Source organism: Cucurbita pepo, chromosome 5 (assembly GCF_057944985.1).
Source record: "Cucurbita pepo subsp. pepo isolate OVF chromosome 5, ASM5794498v1, whole genome shotgun sequence".
NCBI classification, from domain to species: Eukaryota; Viridiplantae; Streptophyta; class Magnoliopsida; order Cucurbitales; family Cucurbitaceae; genus Cucurbita; species Cucurbita pepo.
In genome coordinates this window covers 3,256,417-3,276,730 of record NC_141802.1, presented here as the reverse complement: position 1 = coordinate 3,276,730, position 20,314 = coordinate 3,256,417, and the positions used below count along the sequence as shown (strand labels likewise).

The window sequence follows — 20,314 nt, the reverse complement described above, 5'->3', positions numbered from 1 at the left end:
TATGTAGAATAAATTATTTTATATGAAATCTTCTCTAAATCTTATATAATAATAATAAATTATTGGTTAAATAATTAAAATTTTATAAATATATATAAGATAATTATTACAAAAGAATATTTAATTAAGTGTAATTAAGTACAACTTGGATGTGTTTTTTTATTTTACCGGCTATCACCGGTTACTAATTAATAAATGTTTTTTTATTTTAAGGTTTAATTAGATAAAATAAAACTGAAATTAGGTCAAAATGTATATATAATAAAAAAATAAAAATTTAAGGTTTAATTCGATCTCCATTGCAATAATTCAGCCCACTTCGTAAAATTAGAAAATAACAATAATAATAAATAAATAAATAAAATATATACATAAACCCTTTCCACGTTCATTTTACTCTATCGTGCTCCGCCTGGTCTCGTCGTCTCCCCCTCCCTTTCAGCCGTTCAGTGTCGCCACCGCTTCTGTCCGATCCTTGTCGCCGCCGCCGCCTCTCTCTGGTCAGTGCTGCCGCCTCTCTCTGGTCAGTGCTGCCGCCGCAGCCTCCCTCAGGTTTGCACTGATTTTATACTCTTCTGATGTTACCGATATTCTCCCTTTCTCCATCTCTGCCTTTTTTCTCGCTTGAAAAACTCAAATTAGGAATTATATAAGGAAAAAATGGAGTTGTTTTGATTTTTTGAAATGACAATAGACGAACTGCGGCGTGCTTTGCCTTTAGATTCGTTGAGTATGTCTACTGAGGCTTGATCATCTGTACATCTGTCTTGTTTCTGCGACAATGAAATGTTCAGCGTAATTATTTCTTTGTGTATGAGAGAATCAGTAAGTTATTGTATTATCGAATTCTTTTTTAATCCCTAGCTTGGCGAAGCTATTTTAATTGACCAACAACTTTCAACCATACTTGTAGTTGTAGATTTGGAGATTTGGAGATTATAGTTGGCAGATAACAATGAATCTTTTTTTAAAGTTGAAATTCTCCTCACTCACATCAATCAATCACTCAACATACTTTTAATTTACTGGAAATAAAAGCCATCTATATGCTTTGTACTTCATGTAATTGCCATAAAAAGTTTTAGAAAATGCATAGAGTAAAATAGGAAGGGAACTAACGATTTTCCTATATAGTATAGATTATTGCGGTATTGGTACGGCACTGATACTTTTTTCGTTGGCATAATCCAACTTGGCTGCTCTTTCAAGGTTTTCGGTGAGCTCAGTTTTGTGAGAATTGGAATTGGTTTATCCATTAATGATAAACAGATCTAACATCTTACAATCACCGTCATTACAATTTTGATTTCGATCCTCTAATACTGTTTCCTTATATTTGACGTGATTTCATCATTTACTTGAGCAACCAAACACAAGATCCAGATTAGAACCTGCGAACCTATTGACTCACTCCTAGTCTCTTCAATTGTAATAAATTAAATTGAGAAACTATGGTTCGAGGTATTTCATTCAGTGTTTCTTTTATTGAATTGGTTGTTTTTCTTCCACAACGTTGTCTCTCAGCAATTAAAGTCGGATGTGAAGTCTTCTTACGAGTTATAAACTTTCCTTACCAAGTTTATGATGCTATTTCAGATTTTTTTTTTTTTTTTTTGGATTATATTGGAAGAAATAGGTTGGACTCCCACTCAGTCAGTTCCTAAATGTGATATGTTGATTTTAGTTGTCTTGATATGTTTATTGGTTCTCATCATTTTCTGGACAATTCTTCTGGGGGATAAGGTTCGAAATGGACATTATTTCCCAACTACAGGAACAAGTCAATACAATTGCTGCTTTAGCTTTCAATACTTTTGGGACATTGCAGAGAGATGCTCCTCCAGTTCGTTTATCTCCTAATTACCCCGAACCTCCGCCTCACGAACCTACAGAGGACAGTGCAAACTTCGCAGAGCAGCCCAAGCTAATGAGTGCCGCTTTGGTGAAAGCCGCTAAGCAGGTATGATTTTTATTTTGCAGGATTGTGTTTGCCGTTGTTCATGCTAAGTGTGTAGTTCATTGGTTCTTGTACTTTTGGGGTGGAAAATATGTATGTGATGCATATGCCTCTTGTTATTTACTTTTTCGTGGGTCGAAACATCAAGAAAGTATTTTCTTCTTCCTTTTGGGGAGATTTTAGATTGCCATTTTTTTTTTCAAATGTCAGTTTCCTAGATTGATTAACTTTACATGCTTTCTATCTACTGGATAAGTAATTGAGAATCAACTGTCTACTCGAAGCACCTGATGATATTGGAAGAGATGCAATTCATTCACCCTCAAATGCTCGTTTGTTAGATCTAGTTAATGTTAAATCTGAACCTGTGTTGTCTGAGGACGAACAGGACTGTGATTTCCTGCTTTTCAGCCGCTCATAACTTTTATTGCGTTTTTTATGGGGTAGTAACATATCAAAGTAACAGATTTCCCGCTACTTGTTTGAGAGGCATACTAGTTCTAATGCTATGATTTATTGTATATCCATCAAAGGAAGCAATTTGGTATTGGAAACTTCAATTTATTTTTGCCTTCCAACCTCAGATACTACTTGGGCAAATATGGTGTTTTAGATCAGCAATAAGCCAAAGTCTTACGGAAACTTTTCTAATTATTCTTTGCTTTTAACTGTATATATGTTTTAGCCGCACTTTTAAGAGCTATTAAGCGTGTTCATATTTTTGGAATCTCCTATTCAACCTTGTATTTGACTAAAATCTGGATCTTTTTTTTATTTAGAAAATTTTGCTGAGAGATTTTGATTTTCGTAAGCAATGGAGTTGAAAGTAGCAATGAATTAAGGTTTGTTCTCTTCAACAGTTTTTTCCATGGAATATGTAGAATTTATAAAATCGACGAGTCTGTCCACATTACGTTTGAGAAAATCCCAGTGTAGTTTTTGGGTAATAGAAATGTTTGGATGTTTTCCAGTTCTGGTAGCATTTTAGTGCCTTCTAGATGTGATTCTACAAGGAGCCAGATTGTTCCATTCCTTCTCTCATTTTCTTTTCCTTTTTACTCTCTCCTCTCCAACTGGTATACTATTAGCTTTCTGTACAAAAGAAAGGGTTGAGACCATGCTTCATTTATATATAATCCAATTGAACATATGTGCCGTTCTTGAAACTATTGTTGTTATTATCTTTTGGCACAGTTTGATGTATTAGTTGCAGCATTGCCTCTATCTGATGGAGGTGAAGAAGAGCAGTTGAAAAGGATTGCAGAACTACAGGTATAAGCCTTCTCATATGCTAATGTTGATATAACACCAAGAATTCCTGTATTGTTTAGTTCTCATTACGTTCAAAACTTGTTATCCAGGCCGAGAACGATGCTGCAGGTCAAGAACTTCAAAAGCAGCTAGAAGCAGCAGGTATTATCTCGTTTTCTTCGTTAGCCTGTGTATAGTTACAACATGCCCAGTTGCAAATTATGGGCCCACCAAGAATGACTTCCTATTGGAAGTTTTACTGTATGGTTTCATTTAGGGTTTGACCAACTCGTCGTAAGGGCGAAATTTCTCGTGTTCTCTCCATACTACTGATATTTGGCCACAGCTACACAAGCTAACATTCTTAATGGAATTCGGAATTGTTTGTTGCAGAGAAGGAATTAAAACAGGTTCAGGAGCTTTTCAGCCAAGTTGCAGATAATTGCTTGAACTTGAAGAAAGCAGACTGAAAGATCTCAAGGTTATAGTAGCTCAATCAAATGCATTCATTCCTTTCTTCCTAATTTAATGCAACTTAGAACAGGTGTGTTAATTTTCTGCGCCACTTTGTCCATTTTCTCATCGTTTTTTAAGCTCAACTCGGTAGAAGATTCATAATGCCTAACCCCAAATTGCCTCTCTTTAGCTTCTAGCGAATGTTCAAAGCTGTCATAGTAATTGCAAGTTAGCAATATATTATGTATTTGCAATTTTCGTAACTAATATATATAGCCTTCGTAGCTGATAATTTGTACCATTGTTTTACAAATATCGACTTATTTATATTTATAAGTGTCGGTTGACCTCGTTTTTTTTCGTTCAGTGAAACAACATTTTGGGTGATTTGAATCTCTAACATTTTTTAAAAAAATTTCTATTGATTCTATGCGTTAATTATTGTTAAATTATGTTGACATTGGGTTAAAGTTTAAAACAAATATTAAAATTATAATTTTGTTGTAATAAGCTATGTATGCATCTTTGAAATGAATATGAATGTGTTTATATACATCATTGGCATATATATTGGATTGTGAAAATATACATTTGATTCTTTTTATTTCAATAATTATCGAGGAGATTAAACGAAAGATGCCTTATCCATTAAGATATACTGAATTTAGTTCAACTTTGTTATCGGCAAATTATTTTAAATAATTTCATTAGTTGATAGCTAAGTTGATTGAATGTTGATGTGGCCGTTAATAGGTTGATTATACCTTGTTGGCGTGATACAATCATTTCCAAAAACAAATGATTAGACCAAAGTTTGCATATTAAGTACATTGTTCGACACCAATTCTATTGAGGCGACAATGAAAACAATGTGCACTAGAGAAGAAAAGGGAAAGAGAGATGGAAGAAAGTTGGAGTACTACAAAATAATTAGACTCCTTCCATTTACACCGTAATCTTATCTTCCTAAATATATATTTTTTAAGATAAATAAACTCGAACTACTGACATTCGTGACCGGACCCTCCTTTACGGTTAGGCAGGCCCAATTCATTGGGATTTCCCTATTGGGCTAGGTCATTTCGGGGCAAGCAGATCATTTCTGATGAGGAGAATGATTCGAAGTTCTTGCAGAGTGTAACGTACCAGTACTTGACATCTGCCGTTACCAGTACTAGTATACAAATTAGGTACTCGAGTATTACTACTATAACTTTTGATTCGCTTAATGAAGTTATTAAAGTTTTAACATATTATGACCACTAAAAATATGAATTTTAGAACTTCCATAAATCAAATATTTATGGACCATAGACGAAAATCCTAAAACCAGAATAATAATAACAAAAAAAAAATAAAATAAAAGGTGGCTACGTGGCAGGATCCTATTGGGTGCAATTAGAGGCTCATCCGATTCTGTTATTTTGGACCAGAGAAATCCGAGGGGCTCTTCCTTCCCAAGACCACAACAGAACAGAGCGCGCTCTCAGCCTTGCAGTTGCAGAAGAAATGGGTTTATCTCCAACTCCCCTCTGAGCTCTGTGGCCTGAAACTAGGGCATTCCATTCCACAATGTCTCTGGCTCCGCCCACCACTCTGTATCTATGTTCTTCTTCTTCTTCTTCTTCTTCTTCTTCTTCTTCTTCTCAGCCACTCCCCAAATTTTGTTCTTCATTTCCACTATGCTGTTCCCATCCCAAACTCTTTCTCTCCAATTCTCATTTTCATCTCTCTTTCGCCACCTCCTTTTCGAGCCTTCATTCACTTAAACCTTCAAATTTCGTCGTCAGAGCATCCGATGCTGATTCCACAGTTGCTGACCAACCTTATGAAGAGTATGAAGTGGAACTGGAGCAGCCTTATGGGTTGAAATTTGTTAAGGGACGAGATGGTGGAACTTATATCGACGCCATTGCACCTGGTGGTGCTGCCGATAAGACGGGATTGTTCACGGTTGGGGATAAAGTTATTGCTACCAGGTATCATTTTCCTTATCTCTGCTCTGTAAATCTTGCTCATTATGATCATCAACGATTGACCTATCTATTTATTCGAGCTTGTTTAGAAATTTGAATTGTGAAATGAAAATGATAGGACGTGGTTTGTTGCGTTTTCTGTAAGATTTTGTAGAATGATGGATGCAGGGGTCATTGATGCTTTCTTTGGTAGTCTAAAATTAGTTTATACTAGATGGCGCCTGGATGAGACAACGAGATAGCATGATCACCTGGTCAACAACAACAAATTTTGTCATGTACAAACCATGGTTACTATGTTAAATCACATAATCTGCTTGTCTCTCCCTTGTCAGCTTGAAATGATCACTCAACTCAAGCTTAGGCTGAAAAGTTCAAGTAAATCTAATGAATAATTTTCGTGACACAGTAGGATTGACTCCACTGCTTCAGATAAGGGTCAATTATGATTACTGAAAAATTTTCTTCTTGTTGATTTGTGTATTCATGCTAAAGAAATAAAATGGAGAAAAGAAAAAGAAAAAAATCTAGGCTTCTTAAATTTGTCGTGTGTTTTTCCCACAGGCTAAGATTTTCATTCACTCAACTGTTCAAAGGAGAATTATATGATGTATGATTAAAAATTTTGTCTTGTTGCCGTCGTGTCGTGCATTTTTTTCCCAAAGTAAACTAAAAGGAGAAAGGGAAAAGAAAAGAATGACTTGGCTTAGTATGAAAATGTGTAAAGAACATTCCTAGCAGAAACATTTGCAGCTTTTCTTCCATGGTTGGGATATGATAAAAGAATAGTTACATCAATGCAGTGCAGTGTTTGGGACAGAAATATGGCCTGCTGCTGAATACGGAAGGACAATGTATACAATTCGGCAAAGAATTGGTCCATTACTCATGAAAATGGAGAAGAGATATGGTCAGTTATCAATCGTACTCAATAAATCAATAACGAATAGAAGTACAAAAGATATTAACAAATCACTTTTCTTAAAATTGGCTGATGACCTGTATAAATCCGAGTTTTATTATTAGCATTTCTCTTAACTTTATCTATAAATATGATCCTTGTAAATTGTGTGTGATTGTTTTTCAGGAAAGACAGATGGTTATGGTGAGTTGACGGAAAAGGAGTTAATCAGAGCAGAGAGAAACTCGGGCGTAGTTAGTAATAAAGTGAGAGAAATTCAAGTAAGTGAACATTTACTAGCAGCTAATGATATTATATTGAAGTTATGAATTCAAGTGAGAATCCAAATGTTTAGTTAAGAAAGACGAAAACTATTATAAAGAAAATGTGAAAAAACAAGTCCAATTTTTTAAAACCATAAACAAAAAATCAAATAGTTATCAAACGGGGTCATAGTAATCACTTTTTCGGATTTTGTAATGACTATTGGGACATGTTAACCGTTGGGTATTTAGTGAACCTAAGGTTGATCTCCTTAGTTGTGGACTTCTGATGGACACCCAGTTCATACTTTTTCCCTGCCCGCATTTTCTTATCTAAAAAGGAAAAACCATCCATTCTAAAGAGTTCAACCAGCTGGGCATCTATAATTGCAGTAAACTACCGGAATGAAGAAGAAAAATGCATTAGAAAAGGTTTGCTGTATTATTTACATATTATAGGTGTAATTGTTACAGATGCAAAATGCCATGAGGTTGAAGGAGCAGAAAGCGCGCAGAGAAAATGACCTGCGCCAAGGACTACGTCTGTACAAGTATGTTGCATATCCAACTTGCCCTGCCCTTCTATTGTTTACTAAATTGTGCCCACACAATGTCCAACCCCGCCTTTCTTTTTGTTCTTTTCCCTCAAGGAACGCTAAATATGAGGAAGCATTAGAGAAATTTGAGTCAGTGTTGGGATCCAAACCAACTCCAGACGAAGCATCAGTTGCCAGTTACAATGTTGCATGCTGTTACTCCCAACTAAATGAGGTAATGGTTTATACAGAATCGTTTCGTAAACTATTATTGAATTTAGAGTTCGTTTAGAATGACTTTTGAGACATCTTAAACTAAGCAACCATGCATGTTTCTGGCCAAAATTCCACAAAATGGGGAATGACTGATTAGTGTACCTTCATACTTTTCGAACAGTTAAAAGCTGGGCTATCCGCACTTGAAGACGCCTTGGCAGCAGGATTTGAAGACTTCAAGGTATCAGCCACTTCGTTTTATTTAGTTATTACATGCCCTGGACAATTATATGTGGAGAAGTTTTGGTGAAATCATTGTTCTTAATGTTTGCCAGAGAATTCGGACGGATCCTGATCTATCAAACTTGAGGACATTGGAGGAATTTGAGACTCTTCTGAAAAGGTTTGATGAGTCGTTTATCAATGAGAATGCCATCAATGCCATAAAGTCGCTATTCGGTTTCAAGAAATAAAAACCAGACTCTTTTATAGTTATCTTTTATTAAGTAATTCAAATTATTGTTCACATATTGTATCAAAGTATTTAAAGATTCAAGCTTATAGTTTCCGAAAAAATTTCAATGTAATTTGTTGTAATTTGTTCTTTTACGTTTTATTAGTGAAGTTATACTCATTGAAGCACCATGACTTGAAGTACTTGAAGTGTTGAGCATATTGTTTGGATTTGATTAATGTTGAAAAGGTCTAACTTATGGATCTCTCTCTTATCTTAACTTTCCCTATGTTGACGAATGTAGAATCTGTGACGAATGTAGAGCGTTGGATGAAAGTGTCCTACATTGGTTAATTTAGCGAATGTCATGAGTTTATAATCAAATAATACACTCTCCAGCAAAACCATGAGAGCTTATGCTCAAAGTGGACAATATCATCTTAGTCATGCTACAATAAAGCAAAGTCATGAGAGCTTATGTTCAAAGTGGACAATATCATCTTAGTCATGCTACAATAAATTGGTAAATCCTCAAATATCGAACAAAGAACTCCAAAAGAAAAGGAGTCAAGTCTTCCTCGAATAACGTTTTACCCCTATGTTGGATAGAAAAGAATTTATTGACGCTGCTGTTAAGGTGAAGGAGAAAGATCAGTTAAAGAATGACTCTAGAGGATTTACTGACAGTGAACTCTCATTCATCTTTCGTGTCGTCTCCCTTCATTCAAAGACTATAATATCGGTTCCGGTTCAGGTTTTCTCTTTCGTCTTTCCTGACAGTGAACTCGACTATAAACTAATGTTTCGGCTTTCCTTAATAATGAATTACCTTGACTCTTTTTTATCCCTCGAAGACAGTAAAAAATGACTAAGACTCGAAAGAATTCGAGCCTCGATTAAGGGGAGGCGTACTTTGGAATGTCGAACAAAGGACTCCAAAAAGAAAAATGAGTCAAGCCTCTTAGAAGGCAATCGGCTTCTCCAAAAGGCCTCACACCAATGGAGAGAGTATTCCTGGATTATAAACCCCTAAATTAGTCGATGTAGGACTTTATCATCCAACAGAGAGAATACATAATAAAGTCTTCTAAAAGCAAAGATCAACTTATTTTATGGTAAAAAAAAACGGAGTAAATTAAGCATACTATTGAATTGAAGATTGATTCTCTCCTGAACTATGTAGTACGTTATATATTATTTCTAGCAAGCCAGATATGTCCTTTCTAGCAACGCACAGCCGAGTATGCCCTGTTCTATTCCCACTGGGAGAAAGACACACAAAAGAGTAGGAAGATATTTTTATATCGAAATTAAACAAATAATAATAATAATAATTTTCACACAAACATAAGGTAAACATATTTCATAAATTTAAATAGAAAATGCCAATAGAGATCAAGTTTAAAGAAAAAAAAGTTAACAATAAAGACTAATTTTAAGTTTTGAAGTACATTGTAAATTAGCATGACTAAAATGGAACAAATCAGAAGTAAATACGAACATTATCAATCAGATAAAGGTACACATGGTTGAAGTCCTCCACACTCAACCATCCAGAGCTTTTAAATGACTGAAGTCAATTCATACATTAATTTTATTAGTCTCTAATCTCAATCCAATACACAAAATTGATTAATGCCCTCGTCCTAACGATAAACTTAAAATCCCATTGCCTTTACAGCAATAAATAGCTAACAGAAATGGATAGTAAACCTTAAGTAGCATGCATAAACTTGAGCTCATACCTTCAAAACTGCTCCCACGATCCAACAAGCCATGGAATTTAGATATACAAGCATTGAGCCTCTCCCCCGTCACCTTTCCTAACATTACTGCTGGATTTTAAGCACTGGAAAAGCAATTACATCTCGAATGCTTGCAGAATTTGTCAGAAGCATCACTAATCTATCAATTCCAATTCCCTGAAAGTTGAGTTCTTTCATCAGTTTAGTTACAGAAAGGAAATGGGATTCTAACCATGCAAAGTAAAAGAAAAAGATCTGATAAGAAAAAAGAGAGTGCTCGATCGGAACAACGGCTAACAAAGACCGTAATTACATAGATAATAGCTCCTCCTGCTCCATGTTTCTTGATAACATCCAATATTTCAATATTAATCTCTACATCGAGGAAGATATATCTATATGTGAACATAAACTTTTCATAATACAATACAAGACCGGTTTAAAGAAATATATTTTTAACTATCCTTGACAAAATACTAGTAGAAATTAAAATCTATTACAGTGATGTAGAATTTTTACTTTTAAATTCCAATAATCTCCTAGATGTAGGTAACGTGACATTTTTTTTTTCTTTCTAATTTACATTAATACTCTTATGAAAATCTGTCAATTTCATTATAGCTCGAACGTCTGTCCCAAACATTGCGTACAAATTTACAATGTTCTGATTTTGTAATTTGTATTATGCACTTGATAATTCTAGACTACTAGCAAGCAAATGGAAGAGACTTCAGCAACTGGTTTTCAGATATGAAAACTTCAGAGCATCTAAGAAATAGCCATTTAAGATTTTCGTTGGCCATTTTTCAAAGGAAAGAGCAAGCCAGAGTTTCAATAGCAGTTTCGTTGAGGGATGTCATCCAAAACGTGATAAAGTAAAGTGGACAGAGAAAAGATAACAATACCAGGCCAGAAGCAGGTGGCATTCCATATTCCAGAGCTGTAAGAAAGTCATCATCAAGTGTCACTTCATAAGAGTCATCCTCGTCTTTTTTCTGACTTCCATCTATAGCGTCTGTTCCAGAAACAGCTACACCACGCTTCTCATTATGTTGCCTAATCTGCTCTTCAAATCGACCCCTCTGCCATTTTTTAAAATAAACATGAAAATCTTTCCAATCATCAGTCTATAACTTTACAATAAAAATTATTATTTGTTGACATGACATGAACCAATAACACATGAGCATACTAAGCACGAAGAAAATGGTGCTCTTTGACCGGAAGAGTTGGGTCCAAACCAAAAGCCATTTCTTTTGGTAACCCTTTGACTGGAAGAGTCTCTAGAAGATTTAACGAAGTAAAGAAAAGTTATCTTTCAAAAGGCTTTAGATTATCCAGTTCAGTTTGACTTGTATGCCAACGATTTTCTCTCTTCTTCAAATGCAGAGGAAAATGACTAATATTATTGGTAAGAAAATAAGGAACTCTCTCCAGGCTAGGGAAGTTCTCAACACTGGAAGCCTTTTGGTGGAATGAAAGAAAGTTCCTAATAAAAATGAAGATGGCAGTAGGCACCAGCAACCTTAAGGAAAGAAATCGTATATTGATCTACAAATGGATTTGGAGTATTCCCCCATGAAAGTCGCTATTTATGGTAATTTTATTTCAAGGAAGTAAGGGGTACACAGGAGACTGTGTTACTGCCAAGAAAACAACAAGAGGCATGAGTCCAGAGTTACTAGAAATCTCGTTTGTTGCAGAAAACTTAGCGATCAGTTCCTTTCACTTAGTGTCGAGTGTTGACCATGGCTTAGTACCAACTTCTAGAATAATTTATAGGCCATGAATAAGCCTTTGAGTGCCACGCCCAAGTGATTGTAACATTGTGGGGCCACTAGAAATCTTCTCGGACTAGCCCACCAAATCTAAGTTTGAAACATGTGGAGGAAAGAAGGTAGGGGCCCTAGATTAACGGAAAGACTTGTCCCTAAAACCAAATTGGAGATAATTTCATACCATCTATGAAATGTTTCAATTTCATATTGAATGAAGACAAAGAATTCAAAATGATAGTAGAGTTCTTGAATCAATATCCATGTACGAGACCTCTGACCTTCTGCACTCCAACTTTAAACAGTAAAAAGTTTCATCAGACATATACCTCTGGCATAACTAATTGACTTAATTAACTCTTACCTGATCGATAGGATCGGTCAATTCAGAAAATGCATTGGCCAGCTCACGACCACAAATGAAAAGTTCGAACCTTTCTGTCAACCCAGCATGCCTAATAATACAGAAGAAAAAATTAACATTTTAACCCCCTCCTGGATAAGAATTAAAAAAGAGTACAAAGAATACAAGCTAAAAAAAATCAAGGAACCGAAAGCTTCTAGGTCAAGGCTTGACTTGAGCGTGTCATGATCACGACACCGCATGGTTGAAAATGTATGACTGTGACACACAGCATATTCTAAACACTACGAGCATCTACGTTTATGCACCACAATAATTTACTTGGATCTCTCAGTAAGGCCAGGTAATAAATAAAAACCCAAATAGGAACTACTTAGCAAGACAAGATCATAAGAAATAAAAAGACAAAACTCTTTCAAGGGTATAGCTGAGATTGGAATATTGTCATCCCTCCAATATCTCAATACATTAAGTATGAGTGTAAGCAGTTTGGTTTGGTTTGAGTGTAAAACTGGAACTGAACCGTCAGATATATAAAGGAATGTATAGAACTGAACTAAACCGGTCCGAACCGATCAACCGATGGTTTAAGACGGTTCAGTCCAGTGATTCATGGTTGGGATAAGATAGGTGGGCATAGGTGCCAGAAGGATAACAGATATATACATGCGTATCCTTATGGTTACAAGCCTGACTTTCAGGCGAACAACTTCACTAACATTGTTTGATATGTTGTCCAACTTTTTAATACAAATATTATCAACTGGCTCGGTTATATTCAGTTTAACCTTTCAAAACCCAAGGCTTACCAAAAAAATTTGGTTTTCTTTATTTGAAAACCCCAGCTGCCAAACCGAACCGATATCAGTTTCGGTCGGGTTAAGTGGTTTTTTCGGTTTTTCCCTTACACCCCTAACATTAAAAATACATGAAACACTAAGCTAGAAACATAGAATACCAACACGTGGGCTTCATACCTTCTGTGAGGTTTTGCCAGAGGAGATATCTCGATTGGGTAATCCAACACAAAAGTGGGTTGAAGGAGCTTCGGTTCTACAATAAGCTCGAAAATCTGGACACATAATATGCAAATCCATAAGAATTAAAGTAATAAAGACAACTCTTTGTTCTGTGATGACTATTTCATTACACCAAAGCATGGACATAGGCCAAAGGAGCCCAAACTAAGACAAGAAAGATACAAGAAAGTCTTCAAATTAAGAGAATATAGGCCAAAAGACAGAGAGAAACGAGAAAATCATCCAATTTATCAGATATAACTTTTAACTATTACAAAAGGAAAGAAGAAAGTTATCGACGCCCACATGAAAGCTGCAAAGTGGAGAAGTTATAAAATGACAACAAATGAATCCAAACAAACGGACTAATTGCATCTGTGAAGCTTCAAGAAAGGACTAACATATTCTAACAGAACATACATGTGTAAAGTTAAAAGTTCCTAGGTAGAGATGGAGCATAACCTCAGATAGAAGGTGACCAATTGATTGACTTGCTTCAATAGAAGTTTTGTCCTTATACTCAAGGGTATCCCCAATGGTCCTCAAAGTAACTTCTTTGGCAACTTTAAGGTCATTTCCAAACTCATTTAAATCAATCCCAGTGGCTTCTTTAACGAGGTTGTGCATTGTTTCTCTCCTCCAAGGCCTTTCAAGGCATATTTCAACTCCCTACAAAGATGTATGGATTAACCACCGTATAAGGTCCTTCATATAATTGACAATCACCAGCTAGAATGTTCTGTAAAGGTGTGCAACTTTTTACATCAGAGCAGAAAGATAGATTTACATGCTCCAATGAGAAAAATGAGAAGCAACGGGGACTTTTCATATCAAATTCTCCTTAAAACTAGTTTTCTTTATATATTTATTTATAAGAAATGAGTTTCATTAAAACGAAAGAATACAAGAGAGAGGATAAGAAGTTCTCACAACTTGTCTAAGAGTTTGCATAAAAGCACTTACTAATGGACATCTATGCCACCTATAGCTTAAGATGACAATTAAAATATATATATTACACAAAAAAAAAAAAAAAAAAAAAAAGACACAATATGAGCTCCATGTTGAAGCTAAACCATTCACCCTCCGCCAAAAAATACCATCATCTACAAAAAGGTCTTGGAATGTTCTTCTATTCCTTTCAAGAAAAAGTTCCAAGGAACTTTTATAGCATTGATCTACAAAACTCCTTTAAGTGATACCCTTTAAAATTCTCTTTGATTGTTAAGAAAAATTTCAAAACTTGTAAAACAACTTTTCATTTTACAAAATAAAGCAAACAAGATTTCTCAAAATCCACATGGCAATAAACTAGAGTGTTCAAAGTTGAACTGGACATACCTGGTAATCAATTGAAAGTTTCCCATGAATAGCAAGAGCACAACGGGTAACAATTTCTTCTGCCATGTTCATCATACTCTGATAATCTGAATATGCTTCATATATCTATTAATCAAGTTATAAAATATTGATTAGAGCTTCATTTGCAAGATTCACCTTCAAAGTGTTTCCACATGGACAGAAGCAAGGAACGATCAAAAGAAAGCTTACCTCTATAGATGTAAACTCAGGATTATGACGAGTTGAAAGTCCTTCATTTCTGAATATGCGTCCAATTTCATATACTCTCTCGAAGCCACCAACCTGTCACCAACAATACTATATTCATCTAAATAATAAATATAAGTTTGTATATGTTGATAAAGAAAGAGTTATATTCAACAAATTAAGGGGAAAAAAAGAATAACGACAACATAGCTAGCATTAGGGGGAAAAAGGCATAAATATGCAAACACAAGCATTTTTTTTTTTTTTTTTGGGGGGGGGGGGGGGGGGGGGGATAGCAACAACATAAACAGAGAACATGAAGCTTAGCATGATACTAGTTTTTTGCAAGTTAATTTATACCACCACACCTTTGGAACATCAATCACAGCCATAGGTTACTCAGTTTGCATACTTAGCAACCATCATTGTCTAAGTGATCACTGTTTGCTTTTTGGTTTTTGACTTTTGAAAATTAGACTTGTTTTCTCACCATTTCTCTACAATAGTCTTCATCTTTCATGAGAAAATACACGAATTCTTAGCCAAATTCTAAAAACAAAAACAAATATTTAAATTCTTTTTTTTTAGTTTTCAAAATCATATGTTAAAAGTAGGCAACAAAACAGAGAAATTCATAGGTGGAAGTAGTGCTAATAAACTTAATTAAAAAAAAGCAAATGGTTATCAAACCGGGCCTTAGTAATAAAATAGCGGATCTGAAATTCTGTTCAGTACAACCATATAAAAAGTTAAATATTGATAACTCACTAGCATTCTTTTCAAGTGGAGCTCAGTAGCTATTCTTAAATACAGATCTCTCCCAATGGAATTGTGGTACGTGACAAAAGGCCTTGCTTCAGCTCCTCCAGCTGCTCCCTAGTTGATTAAACAAATCAAAAACCAAGTACAAGAAAGTAACTATATTTGGGTACTTAAATTTATAAATTAAACATTACATATAAGAAAATGATGATTCATCCAAAATTTTAAAAATTACTTCTTTAACATTCTGACAATCAGGATCAAGTAAACAGTCTCACGAATAAACAATTTGATACCTACATATTTAACCAATATTATTTCTCTGGAAATAACTAGCTCAAATAATATCAATGTGATTTGGATAATGGATATAAGGTTTAACATAGATAGATGAAGAAATGCTTGCTTCTCAGAGGCAAGAAAGCAATGTAATTCAGGCCTGCCATAAGATAATTTCTCAGCTTTCCATCATATTGCAAGCTGTCAAAACTTGTTCGTACAAAGTACCATTAAATGGGAAGCTGCAAAAACAAAAGGCTAGATCTTTGAAAAAGGCTAAAAAAGAAGAGGGGGTGCGGAAATAGTAGCTATAGGTCGATTTTCTATTTACAAAGCAACAGACTACAAGGAGGGGGTAGTTGTGATCATATTAACTAAAAGGAGGAGGACGTTGTCAGTTACTAAGAAGGAGAAAGGGAGTGAGAAAGAGAGGGAGGAGTAGAGATAGTTATGCTTTACAAAAAAATTAATGTCCAAAATGAGCAACAATCAACAGGCAACTACAAGTAAACGGAGTCAAATTTACTTCATATATTTCTTGAATGAGAAAATAAACTTCCATCAAGAAGAATGAAAGAAAAAAATCAAGGCAATACAGACAAACAGAGCCAAAATCCAAGTTAAGAAACCCAATGCTACTTGGATCATAAAGAGACATACATGAATATAAATCTTAATGAAATTTTGTTTCTGCATGTGTACACACATATGAACCTCATCAACTAAAGCAAAAATAGTTCATGGAGCCAACCAAGCAACCAAAAGAGATTCAGATGTTCGGTGTAAAAAAAATGGATCCATGTCAATGAGTTTTGGATGAATAATTATCTCCAATTGACCTCAATTTTCAAATATGTAAATTTATCTTCTTCAGAAAAAATTAAAAGGTCTAATAAATTACATATAATTTAAATGAAGCTTGAATATTCACAAACCTGAAGGACTGGAGTCTCAACCTCAACAAATCCTAATGATTCCACAGTCTTGCGAATCTCTGATATTATCTATACAAATAAGAGATAGCAAGGATTTCAACACATTGAAGTACTTGACTTTTGTTATTTTAAAAAAAAAAAAAAAATTAACTTTTAAAAGTATTGCAACACATCACGTATGGGAGAAGGGGTTCAAACTACAACCTCCTAGAGAAAGTAGAGATCCTAACATGCCTAACCATTTGCTGACAAAAATTGATAACAGAACCTAGCATTATTGTTTTCTTTTTCATTCTTTTCTTTTTTAATAAGCTACTGATGCAATTTACAAGAGAGAAGGCAACTCCCCAAGGTTTATCATAAAAGTGCATGAACTAGAGTTGATATAGAAAGGAGAGTACAAAATTTTAGGTCCCTTTTGGTGATTTGGAGACATCTTCGAAAAAGAACAAAATGTAAGAGAACATTACGTATTATAACTGATAAAAAAATCTGTATATCTTTAAGTGTTTCACAGTCATTGCTAAAAGCACTGAAAAATATATGAGACTGGTCCAGTTACTTGTTTTAAACATTGAAGAACGAAAATTAAATATATCAACTTATATTTGATCACATTGTCTACATGCCATGTCCACACTCTCAAGCCTCAAAGCAAGCCTGACAGATATGAATACAATGCATAGGCTTAATAACAAAATTATGCCTGCAAGTTGCTAACAAGAAATAGCTAAGCCTACATCACCTTTGCTCTTTTCCTGAATGTATCCGCTACTTCAGGATTCGCAATCATATCTACGTACCTGAAAATAAAATATGTAAATATGACATCAATGAAAATGAGATATTGAGCTGAAGCATATTTCAACTGCACGTTATCCATTTGAAGTGCAGTGTCTTCATAAGATTGAAAAGATATCTAGACAAGTAAAAATTACAAGTGAAAAAAAAAAGTAGGTATCTTTTCATCAGAAACAAATAATATATTAAAAAAGGGAAGGGATGAGAAATCCCTTGAAGCCAACTTGATTTTAAAAGACATCCTAAGGTCTTTTTTTTTTTTTTATAAGAAGGCCTGAATACTCATCCTAATCGTTGAGGGTTTTCACAAAAAGGAAGACACATAAAAACAATAGTTTCCCATTTTGCAAGTTGTTTTCACTAGCCTTCGGTTAATTGATGATATAAAATCAGGCCAACCTCTACGGCAGAAAATATTGAGAGGTTTTCTACCCATCAACAAGCAATAGAAATTAATATTCCCATTCAATGATATGCATTTCTTACTTAATGACATTATATCATGTCGGACATGAGCCCCCAAAAATAGGACAAATCAACTACAGTATCAAAATGTGACTTTCACAACTCTTAAAACAAAAGACATATTTAGAGAAATGGTTGTCCACAAGAATTAATATTTTTGAAATAGAAAATGAAATAAATGGGCCAAAAGTTACCGTTGGCGGTAGCGTTTATCAATATCAGTTAAACCATGATATTTGTCAGGAAGTGGAAGTAATGACTTCGTCAGGATTTCAAAAGAATTCACACAAACAGAAAGTTCCCCTGAAGAAAATGAAGGACAAAAAATTAAATCATAACATATCCAAGCGTTAATAATGTGGAAAATCAGTTCAGATCCATGAAAACATATGCCCCGCAGGCTTAATATATACATAAAGGAATCTAGAGATTAATACATAGCTAAGTGATTTTTGTTACTTGAGAACTTTTTAACCTTTTTAAAGGTTAAGAGTATTAATGTTACTTGAAAGTTCAAGAATATTTTTTTAAACGTGAAACTAACCGTTCCGTCTATATACTAACAGTAAAGGTATTAACTTTTTTAAACGTTTAAGGTTATTGATGAAACTTTTGAAAGTTCAAGATTATTTTTTTAAACAATTTTAAAACTTTATGGGTATTTTTATAATAAAATACCAACCGTTTCCATTCAAAATTAACAATAAAAGTATTTTTGAATTTTTTTAAAAGTTTAAGGGTATTACTGAAATTTTTAAAACTTCAAAAATATTTTTAAAACAAGATACAAAATTCATGGGTATTTTTTATAATTTAGCCAAACAAAAAACCAAAAACAAAATGGTTATCAAACAAGACTGGAATGATAGCTTCTAGCTTAAAAAATGAAAATGCAAAAGTCTGCCCATACCTTTTCTCTCTTATTGTTCCAAGTATGATACGAAATACTCTTAATGTGGTCTCAAAATACTACTTTCTCAACTCTCATTATAATGGTTAAGGAAAAATGTAAATGAAGAGATTCTTTCTAATTCCTATGCTTCAAAGAAATGACAAAACAATATAACAAACAGTTCAACATCCAATCTCTACTAAAGGTCAGTGTAGATGAAAATAATTATTACACGTCTCAAATCCTTCAGAGCAATCTACTTTACTCTTTCTTGAAAAACAGAAAATTAAATTAAATTTGGCTGACAGATTCGTATGCAACAGGCTGATTAATATAAGATTGATACTTGAGGTTCTCTCTTAATATCAATTAGATTTATAAGAAAATTTAGATTTTATTTTTAATAGCTACATCCAATGAGTGTTTAACTTCTGAGACTCTAGCTTCCCGAAGTTAACTGCATAAACTTTTTCATGCCAATAGAAAAATGTGATCTAGCCATTAAGAAACAACAGCGCGAGGACTCACCTTTCTCGGTTCGCTTAATTGAACCTCGTGCACCAAGAATATCGCCGATATCGACAAGATTCTTTAGCTGATCAAACTGATCATTTATGAGCCTTTCCTTCTCACAGTAAAGCTGAAATCAAAATTGTCAATCAATTATGTTGATTCATGGCCTATATTAAGAAGAGCAGAAGTAGAAGACTCTGCATGATGGATATAACTTAAAAATGACTAAAAATACGTCATTCTCGTGGATTTACGCGAGAACGAAATTAAACAGACCAATCGTCAAATGATCTCTGAATCATGTTCACAGCCATCTAACATGAAAAACAAAAATTTCCCCTACTTAAAAGGACATACTCTACTACCTTGAACAAGCAGTAATCTTATATGCACTCCATAAACTTTCACCAATCCCAGCAGCGACTTGACGAAACAATGGCGTGGATATATGTGTAAGTTAATCAATTGAAGCAAGCGAGTATACGAACCTGAATTGTACCAGAATCGTCTCTTAATGTCAGAAATGCAAGCTTTCCAAACGCACGGCGAGCCACAATCCTTCCAGCTATTGACACAGAACTCGTATCGCTATTAGACTCTTCGCCATTGCCTAGATGCTTATACAACTCTTGCAGCTGACTAGCAGTATGAGTCCTGTCCCACGTATATGCATAAGGTTCCAACCCCTTGCTCCTCAATTCCTCAACCTAACACAACAACATAAATGTCCCAACACATTCAACCAAGTCCAGAAAGAAAATAGACGGGAAGAGGTGGAGTATAGTGCATTTGTAAGTGGTATGAGAATAACCTTCTTTAAGCGAATTGCACGAACCGCCTCCCTGTCGGACGTAGAAGAAGGAGATGAAGTAGTCGAGGAGGAAGAACGGCGGCTACGGCCGGAAAGCTTGACCTTTCCGTCACCAGCAGTGGAGGTTGCGGCGGAAGAACAGCGACGAATGAAGAGGGCGGAACGAGAAGATTTGGGAGCAAGGGCGGAGATTGTAGAAGAGGAAGAAGCCAAGCGAATGAGGTGCTTGAACAATGGCTGGGAGCATACTGCCCCGTAGAGCTTCAAGGCCTCCATTGGATTCACTCCGTCCTCCTTCCTGTGCGCGTTACCCAAATCAGCGCTTTATCTACTCCGATGGCATGCCCCAATTCCACTTGGAGCCACTGACCCGCCATTTTACTGATTAATGACGT

The 20,314-nt window shown here is 34.9% G+C and overlaps 3 protein-coding genes across 4 annotated transcripts; 2 read left to right on the top strand and 1 right to left on the bottom strand.

Annotated features, from left to right (window-relative positions):
* The first annotated feature begins 394 nt into the window (after positions 1-394).
* MED21 (mediator 21) lies at positions 395-3,948 on the top strand. Of its 2 annotated transcripts, none has more exons than XM_023676351.2 (5): positions 395-552; positions 1,744-1,960; positions 3,152-3,229; positions 3,319-3,370; positions 3,602-3,948. In XM_023676351.2, exons 2-5 carry the CDS (start codon positions 1,751-1,753, stop codon positions 3,676-3,678), a joined length of 417 nt encoding a protein of 138 aa, XP_023532119.2. In that variant the 5' UTR covers positions 395-552; positions 1,744-1,750; the 3' UTR covers positions 3,679-3,948. The 2 variants fall into 2 exon arrangements, with proteins under 2 accessions (XP_023532119.2, XP_086980324.1); XM_087124198.1 differs by lacking the exon at positions 395-552 and adding an exon at positions 580-1,216.
* Positions 3,949-5,114: 1,166 nt separating this feature from the next.
* Positions 5,115-8,290, top strand: ZKT (protein containing PDZ domain, a K-box domain, and a TPR region). The gene is made up of 7 exons (XM_023676790.2): positions 5,115-5,643; positions 6,444-6,550; positions 6,728-6,822; positions 7,279-7,355; positions 7,455-7,575; positions 7,738-7,797; positions 7,892-8,290. The coding sequence occupies exons 1-7, from the start codon at positions 5,237-5,239 to the stop codon at positions 8,027-8,029; spliced, it is 1,005 nt and encodes a 334-aa protein (XP_023532558.2). The 5' UTR covers positions 5,115-5,236; the 3' UTR covers positions 8,030-8,290.
* A 1,203-nt stretch (positions 8,291-9,493) lies between these two features.
* Positions 9,494-20,252, bottom strand: OVA5 (Lysyl-tRNA synthetase, class II). Its single transcript, XM_023678390.2, has 14 exons — positions 19,920-20,252; positions 19,597-19,815; positions 19,124-19,235; positions 17,898-18,006; positions 17,183-17,240; positions 16,438-16,506; positions 15,230-15,337; positions 14,465-14,557; positions 14,255-14,359; positions 13,376-13,582; positions 12,872-12,966; positions 11,895-11,985; positions 10,661-10,837; positions 9,494-9,932 (listed from the first exon to the last, which is right to left on the bottom strand). The coding sequence occupies exons 1-14, from the start codon at positions 20,193-20,195 to the stop codon at positions 9,840-9,842; spliced, it is 1,812 nt and encodes a 603-aa protein (XP_023534158.2). The 5' UTR covers positions 20,196-20,252; the 3' UTR covers positions 9,494-9,839.
* Positions 20,253-20,314: the final 62 nt, after the last annotated feature.

Coding starts and splice junctions, on each gene's coding strand:
- MED21 (XM_023676351.2), top strand. CDS start 1,751: ATGGACATTATTTCCCAACTACAGGAACAAGTCAATACAATTGCTGCT. Junction 3,230..3,318: donor AAAGGATTGCAGAACTACAG/GTATAAGCCTTC, acceptor CTTGTTATCCAG/GCCGAGAACGATGCTGCAGG. Junction 3,371..3,601: donor AAAGCAGCTAGAAGCAGCAG/GTATTATCTCGT, acceptor TGTTTGTTGCAG/AGAAGGAATTAAAACAGGTT.
- ZKT (XM_023676790.2), top strand. CDS start 5,237: ATGTCTCTGGCTCCGCCCACCACTCTGTATCTATGTTCTTCTTCTTCT. Junction 5,644..6,443: donor GATAAAGTTATTGCTACCAG/GTATCATTTTCC, acceptor ACATCAATGCAG/TGCAGTGTTTGGGACAGAAA. Junction 6,823..7,278: donor ATAAAGTGAGAGAAATTCAA/GTAAGTGAACAT, acceptor TAATTGTTACAG/ATGCAAAATGCCATGAGGTT.
- OVA5 (XM_023678390.2), bottom strand. CDS start 20,195: ATGGAGGCCTTGAAGCTCTACGGGGCAGTATGCTCCCAGCCATTGTTC. Junction 14,558..15,229: donor TCCACTTGAAAAGAATGCTA/GTGAGTTATCAA, acceptor TGTTGGTGACAG/GTTGGTGGCTTCGAGAGAGT. Junction 10,838..11,894: donor TGACCGATCCTATCGATCAG/GTAAGAGTTAAT, acceptor AAAAAATGGCAG/AGGGGTCGATTTGAAGAGCA.